Source organism: Bos javanicus, chromosome 23 (genome assembly GCF_032452875.1).
Source record: "Bos javanicus breed banteng chromosome 23, ARS-OSU_banteng_1.0, whole genome shotgun sequence".
Lineage (NCBI taxonomy): Eukaryota > Metazoa > Chordata > Mammalia > Artiodactyla > Bovidae > Bos > Bos javanicus.
In genome coordinates this window covers 12933936-12944439 of record NC_083890.1, presented here as the reverse complement: position 1 = coordinate 12944439, position 10504 = coordinate 12933936, and the positions used below count along the sequence as shown (strand labels likewise).

Sequence of the window (10504 nt, the reverse complement as noted above, 5' to 3'; positions counted from 1 at the left end):
CATCCCAGTGGATTTTCTGTCTCAAATATTTCACACCACCAGCTATCAGTCCCAAGGGGGAACTGACTGGACCCCTCCAGTTCCCACTTCACAAACACGGAGAGAGGACCAAATGCAAAAAACAAGCAAAAGGCAGCATACTTGCATAAACTCAGGCTTGGGTGGATGGTATTCAAAGGAAAGGTGGGTTTTATTTGAGAGAGACGATTGCATCTACTAGACTCTTTTTGGGATGCAACAAATTAATACTTTTAGTTTTTAAAAATTCAAATCTTCCAAAGTATTCAAACATGAAAATAGGACTTTATCTAAAAAATAATTATAAATGGAATGTGGCTGCCTGGAATAAAAAAAAAACAAACTTTACTTTTGAATCGTCTTTCCAAATATTGATATGAGAGAAAACACACACATCCAAGTGACTGTAAGATACCAACTTTTTAATTTAGAAAGAGTAATCAAGCAATTATCAGGGAGAAAGACACGCCTCCCTGAGTCTCTCGACAGCGCTGACTGCCCACGTGGCTCCAGGGCCCTCAGCAGGTGGAAAGGAACTTACTTGATGTCACACAGAAGGGCCACGCCTCTCAGGATCCAGTGATCCGGGGAGAGGACTGTTCGCAAATACACCACAGTGATGAAGGTCAAGTCAGTCCGCCTGGGCTTCTTGTAAATGGGACACACGTACAACTTGGGGTCCTTGGGTGCCGTGGAATTGATGGCAAAGATGTGCAACACGGGCAGCTGTGTGAAGAGCACCTTGGGGGTGGATTCCGTGAGCTTTCCATTCCGTCTGTCCCAGGCTGCTCCATCCATGTACAGCCCATAAATGTATACACCTTCCTGGAAGAGCCAAGCGGAAGATAGCAGGAAGTTTTAAAAAGTTACCTGCTGGGAGATGGGCACCCAATGTTGTAACGAAGGTCATCAGTTTGGAAAGAGAACACACAGCAATCTTAAAACGCTCCCCAAAGGAGAAAACACCAGTGGATGCATTCCTTGGTGAAATACTGAGCCCACTGTTGCTCTGTGGCACAGCTGGAGGCTATGGTCTTCCCTGGTAGCTCAGCTGGTAAAGAATCTGCCTGCAAATGCAGGATATCCCAGTTCGATTCCTGGGTTGGGAAGATCCTCTGGAGGAGGGTATGGCAACCCACTCCAGTATTCTTGCCTGGAGAATCCCATGGACAGAGGAGCCTGGTGGGCTACAGTCCATGGGGTTGCAAGGAGTCAGACATGACTGAGTGACTAAGCACACACAGCACATGAGTGCCATAGAAATGTTTCTATTACTGGTGATTTGAGCCTAGGGGTGACCAGCCTGGGACCAAAGACTCAGCCAGCAGCGCCAGATTGCCTCTGCTGCAAATGAAAGTCTCTGACAGGGGTGTTCTGAGTTGGTGCGGGGTCCTGCGGGAGCACCCAGGACACGATTCAGAGCTGGGTGCCACTCGGGATCTCAGCCTGCACTGAGCAAGCCAACAGGCGGTTCTAACTTCATGTGAGTGCCCCCAGAGGTCAGACATGCAGAGCAAGAGCGGAAGTGATGGGCAGGGTGGGGGAGAATCAGTCCAAGAGTGGCTGACCTCATCCTGTATCTGTCTTTCACACAGTAGGACTTGAGGGCCTCACCAGTAAACCAGGAGACAACACACACACACACACACATAGAACAAAATGTAAAAGGCATGACTCAAACACCAGCACACGCTTGTTAGAGGGGCTGCCTAATGAACAGCACTGACTGAGGCGAAGCGCGGTGACTGCAAGTGAAAAGTCACTGTGGGTTGGAGTGCTCGGGGAGGCTTGTGGAGGAGAGGGTCTTGGAGGGCACGCTGCGCTTGGGAACATGGAGGAGAGAGGGTGGGCATCAAGAGAGGCTGGATGGTCAGGAGAGTCCAAGCATTTTATTTAGCAGCAGGGTCAATGGTTATAAAATAAGTTAGGGCTTAACGGTGGAAGACTGTCGATACCAGACTGAAGAGCTTGAACTTTATCTTGTAGGCAGTGGGGAGCCATAGAACATGTACTCAGTAAGAAAAAAGTCTAAAGGGAATCACGGGGGAGACTCCAACAATCACGTAAGCTCATAAGACACACTTAAGTAGAAGATGGTGACCGTTTTTCCATCTCCAGTGAGGACTGGGTAAGAGAAAGGAAATCTATATTATAATAAAAGAGAGGGATATTAGCTGCAAAGTGTTTTCTAAAATCCCCCATGTGGGCCAAGAGTATAAGAACCATACCTCTTGAACCAAAATCTGAAGTACATGATTTGACAGTAAAACCATGGGCAATCCCAGAAAATGAGCACATTAGATACCATCATTAAATCTGTGGCATGGTATGATGTGTGCACCAGGTCCGACTCTTTGCAACACCATAGGTGATAGCCCACCAAGCTCTTCTGTCCATGGAATTTTCCAGGCAAATTGTCCTTCTACCCAGGTCCTGCAGCTAAGAAGGAACATGACTGGAACTGGCCCCAGAGCTCAGGACTGCCAATCCTGTTAGTCTCTACTGCCCTTGCTGCTGCTGCTAAGTCACTTCAGTCGTGTCTGATTCTGTGCAACCCCATAGACGGCAGCCCACCAGGCCCTGCCATCCCTGGGATTCTCCAGGCAAGAACACTGGAGTGGGTTGCCATTTCCTCCTCCAATGCATGAAAGTGAAAAGTGAAAGTGAAGTCGTTCAGTTGTGTCTGACTCTTAGCGACCCCATGGACTGCAACCTACCAGGGTCCTCCATCCATGGGATTTTCCAGGCAAGAGTACTGGAAAATGGCAACCCACTACTGCCCTTAACCCTCATTAATTCTGTGAGTGCCCCACAGCAGTGGATGGAGACATGCAGAAAGTCCTTTTGAGCACACACAAATGTAACTTGTAATTACAAAGAATGCAGTCTGGGGACTTCCTGGTGTTTATCATTCATTCCCACTCTGGCAAATGCAGGAGGAGTTGGCATTGAGGTCTCCTGGTTACAACCAAGGAAACTCTCACTGCAAAGCCAGAGGACCTGATGGAGATGCTCATAGGTCCATGTTCAGCAGAACTTGAACTTGGAGCCCCAGCTCCAGAAGTGGCCCTGCTCTTGCCCAGTGGCACCTACCGCAGGGGGTGATGTGACCTCCTCCTTGGTCTGCCGCAGAACTTCGTTGTGGATGGTCACGGAGTCCAGGGCCCAGCCTTTGTGGGCACGGGTCACTTCTTGCCTCATTGCGGTCAGGAAGCCTTAGAAAAGGAGAAAGAAATCGTGATGCCTTGGTGCAGACTACTCTAGTAACAAGAGGGGGAATTGTGTAGTTAGCTGCTTATCCATCTCCAGATGTGTGCCCATCCCAGAGGAGCTGACATCAAACCTCAGAAGGGATGTTTCTTTCAACGTTTTGTTTCAATCAACCAAATACGTCTTGCCAGCAGACAGCCGGAAAACAGCACCGTCTCTGCCTCAGACAAGGTCGCGGTTTGAAATTCCCCTGGGATTTCAACTATTCTAGTCTTCTAAGGGCTGTAACCCAGCGCTAACATAGAGTCTCTGTTTGAAAATCCAGTATCAAGGAATAATATTGGAATGGTAAAATATTCTGAGAACAGCATTACAATTAAAACTGGAATCAAACCATTATCAAGCGTCTATTTGCTCTAATGGAATAATTTCATTTAGTCTAGGAAATAAGGCGTAATGCCAAAATAGAAAGCCTGACTTTCAATTTGATCAAACAAAGCAATCACACCGGAAAGGAACGCTCCATGTTTTAATGTGCATAATACAGTTATTTTAAGACAATACATGGTTCTGTATATTGTGGCCTTTCTTTAAACGTAATATTTGCAAATCATTGCCATGCAATTCAATTAGAGAAGTCTATCTTGGAGAGTAGCATTTCATATTTAAAAACTATACCTTAAACTTCAAAATGGACTTCAAAATCTTAGGATACTTTCAGTTCAGTTCAGTCGCTCAGTCGTGTCCGACTCTGCGACCCCATGAATCGCAGTGCGCCAGGCCTCCCTGTCCATCACCAACTCCCAGAGTTCACCCAAACTCATGTCCCCTGTGACCTATCTATTACATTTTGGCCTCCATGTTAATACAGGAAATCATGAGCCCCTTTATTCACAATCACAAGTAAATTTTGGAAGCGTGTGTCCCTATTACTCCTAGACTCATGAACTGTGAGAACTTTAACGCACAAACCAACACGAAAGTGATAATATTTTATCAGGTTTGAATGGGAGTGGAAAGAAGAGGGAAAGTTACAAGGCATAAAGGCAGGCAGTGAGTTAACACCTGTTAGAATTAGAAAGAAAGAATGAGAACTCCCCTGGTGGTCCAGTGGCTAAGACTCTGTGCTTTCAATGCAAGGAACCCAGGTTCAAGCCCTCGTCAGAGAACTAGATCCCACATGCCACAGCTAGGAGTTCACATGCTGCAACTAAGATCTCGCATGCAACCATGACCTGGCACAGCCAAATGAATCAGTGTATATATATATATATTTTTTTTTTTTAATAAATAAAGTAGGACTCTAGCCTGCTTAGTGAAAAAGTCAAGTTCTCTCCATTCTCAAGTCCTTCCCTCATTATTGTTAGACACTTGGGGAGGCACTCATTCATTCATTCATTCACTAAGTCCCTTAGAAGTGGCCACTATATACCAGGTATGCTAGAGGTGAGATGCCCACAATGATGAAGAGGCCATCCATGGACCCTGCACTCAAGGAGCTCAGTCTACAGGGAAAGCGGACGGAAGCAGGATATACACCTCGATGTCATTGTAAGTAAAGATGTGAGAACAGAGTGGACCACTCAAGAAGACAGCTCAGGGACGGCTGAATTGAGAAGATGAAGTCAAAGACTAGTCTTGAAAATAAGAGTTTTCCAGGTGGGATAATTCCAGTTAAGGGAACAGCATGTGCAAAGGCACAGAAGTCTAGGCCTACAGATGAGGCAATAATGGCAGATGAGGTTAGAACAAAGGCAGAGGCAGGGTTTCGCAGGGGCAGACTTTGGACCTGGTGACTTTGTGAATGGTGGGAAGCCACTGATTATCTGAAGCAGGCAAATAATTTAGTTGTATTTGCATCTTATAAAGTTTACTCAGAGCTCTCACTGAAAGCAGGATTTAGGAAACTCAAGAAGAACCCCTGCATTAATCCAAAAGAAAAGTTGGTCAGTCAACCAGAGGACCTAATTGAAGGTCTTTTTTCTTTTTTTTAGGTCCACTGGGAGGCATGTGGAACTTCCCTGACCCAGGATCGAACCCATGCCCTTTGCAATGGAAATATATAATCATAACCACTGGACCACCAGAGAAGTCCTATAAGTGATTCTTATACAGTTTCATGAAACTAAGAGTGCCTAGTAGGAAAGGATGCTTTTATGATGCAAAGTGTTAAATACAGGGAGTAGGAAACTTGGTAGACGTTTGCCTGCAGCGATTTCTGGTCAAGACCTGTCTGTAGTCTACATGTGGAGTCATCTGAGATGGTCTGATCAAGTATGTGATTACATCAACTTCCACTTTAAATACTGGGGATCTCATTTTTTTAGTAGTCAACATGTCGTGTGTTTGGTAGTCAGGTATATGCCACGCCATGATAACTTGCTTTAGTTGTGTCCAGCTCTGCAGCCCTATGGACTGTGGCCCTCCAGGCTCCTCTGTCCGTGGGATTTTCCAGGCAAGAATACTGGAGTGTGTTGCCATGTCATCCTCTGGGAATCTTCCTGATCCAGGGATCAAACCCAGGTCTTTTATGTTTCCTGCATTGGCAAGCGGGTTCTTTATCACTCACACCACCTGGGAAACCCAGTCAGGTATATATGACCACAGTAATAAAATCCAATCCTCCATTCTAAGTGACTCCATGAAAATGTCATTTTCATCACTCAACTTTAAGCTTGCATCCAAGTAGAATCCTCAGAATTAAATTGACCCTATTTTATGATATTTTAAAATTCATCATTGATCTATGAATCTACAAAGTCATAATGCATAAGGCATGAATAATGACTAACTATCCATCTGCACTAGTTGAAAAACTGGGTTTTTCTATAATATTTGAAGTTCCAAATTGCAAATTTGACCTCACTTGCTATGGCACTCAGAACAATGTAGTAGACGCCAGGTGAGGGGGTGAGAGACTCTCTATTATGTAACACACCCAAGACAAGGACCTCAGTTGATGGTGGAGTGTTCTGAAAAAGTTCTAGTATGGTTAAGGAGATACCACCTTCTCTCATCTCCCTGCTGGGGAATACGCATGATATTGTCTGGCTGACTTCAACAGTAAGCCTCCTAATGTTTAGGAAGCACTCTCGGTTATGCCAGGAGACGAAATCTAGAATGCATATTACCTTGAGCTATTAAGAAAGGAAAATGTTCAATAAATAATTTGAGGCCTGAGAGCAGAGGGTAGGAAACCGTTCCATGGCTCATTCTCACTCAGAACATGGAGAAGACACATATATTTTTTTCAAGTTTTGATAGCTTTTTTTTTGCCTCCTAAAAAGAAGAACATGATCTTGCAGAATTCAAACTGAATTGCAAATCCACTGAATTGCTCTTTATCGAATTTTAAAAATGAATGATCATCTTTCTTATAGACTGATATCAAGTATAATGAAATCAAAAACTCTTGTTTTCTGAAACCTATATAATTTTAAAAGACTATTGATAGATTTTTCTTTATAAAGGCTTGAGAAGTAGTACTTTTGTCTTGGCACTAATTTAATTTTAATAATTCTTAAGCCGAATTTCAATCATCAGTGGTGGGAAAAGCGATTCAGGCGTTCATGCGTTTGACTCAGAAGTGAGAAAAAAAAAGTTGGGGAAAGTCCTCAACAAAAATAATCTATTTTTCATGAGACTTAAACACCCACACAAAAATGGGTGATTTAACTATTCAAACATCTGAGTGTCATGTGGGCTAACTGAGGCGCCTTAAATTTTCTTTGCCTTTCTAACCCATACAGTATAATGAATTGTTAAAACACTTGTCAAGCTTGTTCTTTTGCAAAATGTACTTTTAAGTTTGTATTATACTCTGAAAACTCAGGCCTAAAATAACACTTGTTATGTCTTAATTCCTGTAATAGTCATGACCTAACATTTCAGCAAACTATTGTTGTTTGACCTGTGCAATCAGTTGGCTTGAAGGAAGCTGTAGAAGGCTTTCAGTATCAATTCAAACAAGGTCGTGGAAGGGACAGAATAAATAACTAACCAGGAATGCTATTGTTGTTGTTCAGTCACTAAGTTGTGTTCAATTCTTTGCAACCCCAAGGACTGCAGCATGCCAGGCTCCTCTGTTCTCTACTATCTCCCGGAGTTTGCTTAGATTCATGTCCATGGAGTTGGTAATACTATACAACCTCTGCTGCCTTCTCCTTTTGCCTTCAATCTTTCCAGCATCAAGGTCTTTTCCAGTGAGTCTGCTCTTTGCATCAGATAGCCAAAGTATTGGAGCATCAGCTTCAGCATTAGTCCTTCCAATGAGTATTCAGGGTTGATTTCCTTTAGGATTGACTGGTTTGGTCTCCTGGCTGTCCAAGGGACTCTCAAGAGTCTTCTCCAACACCACAGTTCAAAAGCATCAATTCTTCTGTGCTCAGCTTTCTTTATAGCCCAACTCTCACATCCATACATAACTACTAGAAAAACCATAGCTTTGACCATACAGATCTTTGTCAGCAGAATGATATCTCTGCTTTCTATCTCTGCTTTTCTGTCTAGGTTTGTCGTGTCTTTGCTCCTATTAAGGACAAGTGTCTTTTAATTTCATGGCTTGCAGTCACCATCCATAGTGATTCTGGAGCCCAAGAAAATAAAACCTGTTGCTGCTTCCACTTTTCCCCCTTCTGTTTGCATGAAGTGATGGGAACACATGTCATCAAACCAACTTTTTCACTCTCCTCTTTCACCCTCATCAGGAGGCTCTTCAGTTTGTCTTCCCTTTTTGCCATTAGAGTGGTAACATTTGTGTATCTGAGGCTGTTGATATTTCTCCCCACAATCTTGATTCCAGCTTGTGATTCATCCAGCCCAGCATTTTGCATGATGTACTCTTCATAGAAGTTAAATAAGCAGGGTGACAATGTACAGCCTCGACATACTCCTTTCCCAATTTTGAATCAGTCAGTTGTTCCATGTCCGGTTCAAACTGTTGCTTCTTGACCTGCATACAGGATTATCAGGAGACAGGTAAGGTGGTGTGGTACTCCTGTCTCTTTAAGAATTTTCCAGTTTGTTGTGATCTACACAGTCAAAGGCTTTAGCATAACCAAGGAAGCAGAAGTAGATATTTTTCTGAAATTCTCTTGCTTTCTCTATGAATGTTGGTAATTTGATCTCTGGGTCCTGTGCTCTTTCTAAACCCAGCTGTACACCTGGAAGTTCTTGGTTCACGTACTGCTGAAGCCTAGCTTGACGAATTTTGAGCATAACCTTGCTAGTGTGTGAAATGAGCACCATCGGGAAGGTTCTTTATTTCACAAGGAGTTGCTTGGTATTCTGTAATGATGGTCCTATAGGCAACGCTTTCTTTCCTTTAATAAATGAACCAGTCCTTAGGTAATGAGCCTTCGGTTGTTCAGTATTTCCTGTCTTGTCAGTTACTAAGCCTCCCATGAGCATTTTGAAAGATGAGCAGAAATGATGTTCCTGCCATAAGATTATGACAGGCAGTTTTTTCCCCAAAATGAGAACCGAATGCAGTTCATTGGTAAGTTAAATAAAAGGTCAGAAATCATTAAGCAAAGATGATGATGATTCACCCAGTTGAATAAAAATGCCCCAGGAACCTTTCCTGATGCTTTGTTCAATGCTGTAAGGTAGGGATCTTAATCTTGGCTGAAAATTTGAAATATCTGGGAAGACTTTGAAACTTCCAATTCCCTGGTCATAGCCCAGATAAGTTAAATCAGAATCTCTAGAGGTGGGACCAGGCTTTAGTACTGTTTTAAGGCAGGGTTTCTCAAAGTTCACAGTTAACACCAAGGGAAAGATCGCTTATTAAAATGCTGGTTCTGATTCAGTAGGGAGGTTGAGGGTAGGTCCTGAGGATCCTCATTTCTATCAAGCTCCCAGGTGACGTTGCTGCTGCTGGCTGCTGGACCACATACTGGGTAGCAATGGTCTAAGGCCCAGGTTCCTCACACCTTAGCATGACCAAAAGATATTTTAAGACTGATTATATAGACTCTAATGAACTCATCCCCAGAGGTTCTGAAGTCACTGGTTTGGGCCCCAGGGACTAGCATGCATTAAAACCTACCCACATGATTCTACTGTGCGGGCAGGATTAAGAACCTCTGCTCTGTAAAAAATATCTGCATGACAGGCCAATAAGAGATCATGGACGCATGTTGTTTGCAGAACAAATCTGGCAAGTGGGAAGAGACATGCCCTATGATACAAGCAAAACATGAGGAAGGCTGTCAGTAATGCAAGCTGAGTCTTCCCAGAGTCCCCTGATATGCATATATTTTCTGAAATGCTGTTAATCCAGGACATGGAGTATAAGCCGGAGCACTGGGGCTAATTCTCTTGGTTAGGTTGGGATCAGCTAACCCCGCTGGGTCTCACATGCCAAAATGTAATTCTGTAATTGCTGTACCTTCCCTACTCCTTCTCTGCTACTCCATGCTTCCTCTCCCTTCACCCAACCTTATACCTCTCTGCTCCCTCCCCAACCTTTACGCTATTCTCGCTGGAGTGGGTCTGTGGTTAACAGACTCTCCCATGTGTTCCATGTCTGCACAGAACATTCTCTCCATCTTCTTGCCCTTCCTGGAGGCTGGCTCAACCCTGAAGATCCTGTCCTCCCCAACTGCCCCTCCACCCTGGATGAGAATCTCTGCTGCTTGGACAATCACCCTCCGTCCACACGCCCCTCCCCTCACTGTCCCTGCCAAGTACCCACTGGTCCCCATTCACGGAGTCTCCTGCCGCCTTCTGGGTCTCTTCAGTATCCCACTCAGCATCTTGACGTCTCAGTTCCAAAGACCTGGTCCTCAACTCCACCCCTTTTCTTTGCTTCTTCCCCTATTTAGAGCAGACCCATCTTTTTCATCACTCACCCAGCAGAACTCCACTGCTAAACAAGTCCAGGTGTCCTTCTTCTTAAACCCATTCCAGGCTGCTGAGCAAAACTGAGACCAGCACACAATTGCCACCGTGGTTTAGCCACCACTAGCCTTGATGGGATTGTCAAAGCCATCTAGCAATCCCTTCCTCCTTAGCCCTCTTTCTCGAACTTCTGCTACTCTTCTTAAATCTCTCCTCTAACATCCTGCTCCTGAGATCACTTTGCCTCCTCAAAGGGAAGAATAGAAAGCATCAGATGGAAATTCTCTTAACTTCTTGCCACCATACCAGCAAACTCATTGGCATCTACACTCATTCCTTCCTTGTTACCTTGTTATAGCGGGTGGGGTGTCCCTCCTCCTGCCTGGAGTGCATCCCTCCACTTGGGGAACCACTCCTTCTGCTTCTTTCACTC

At 44.3% G+C, this 10504-nt stretch overlaps 1 protein-coding gene across 1 annotated transcript in view; it reads right to left on the bottom strand.

The window, feature by feature from the left end:
- Positions 1 to 419: 419 nt before the first annotated feature.
- Positions 420 to 10504, bottom strand: part of DNAH8 (dynein axonemal heavy chain 8) — a 325600-nt gene continuing 315515 nt past the window's right edge. The window contains exons 91-92 of the mRNA XM_061398067.1: positions 3112 to 3233; positions 420 to 843 (exon numbers count right to left, since the gene is read on the bottom strand). Coding sequence (XP_061254051.1) covers positions 556 to 843; positions 3112 to 3233 — 410 coding nt within the window. The 3' untranslated portion in view covers positions 420 to 555. The remainder of the gene's footprint in view (positions 844 to 3111; positions 3234 to 10504) is intronic.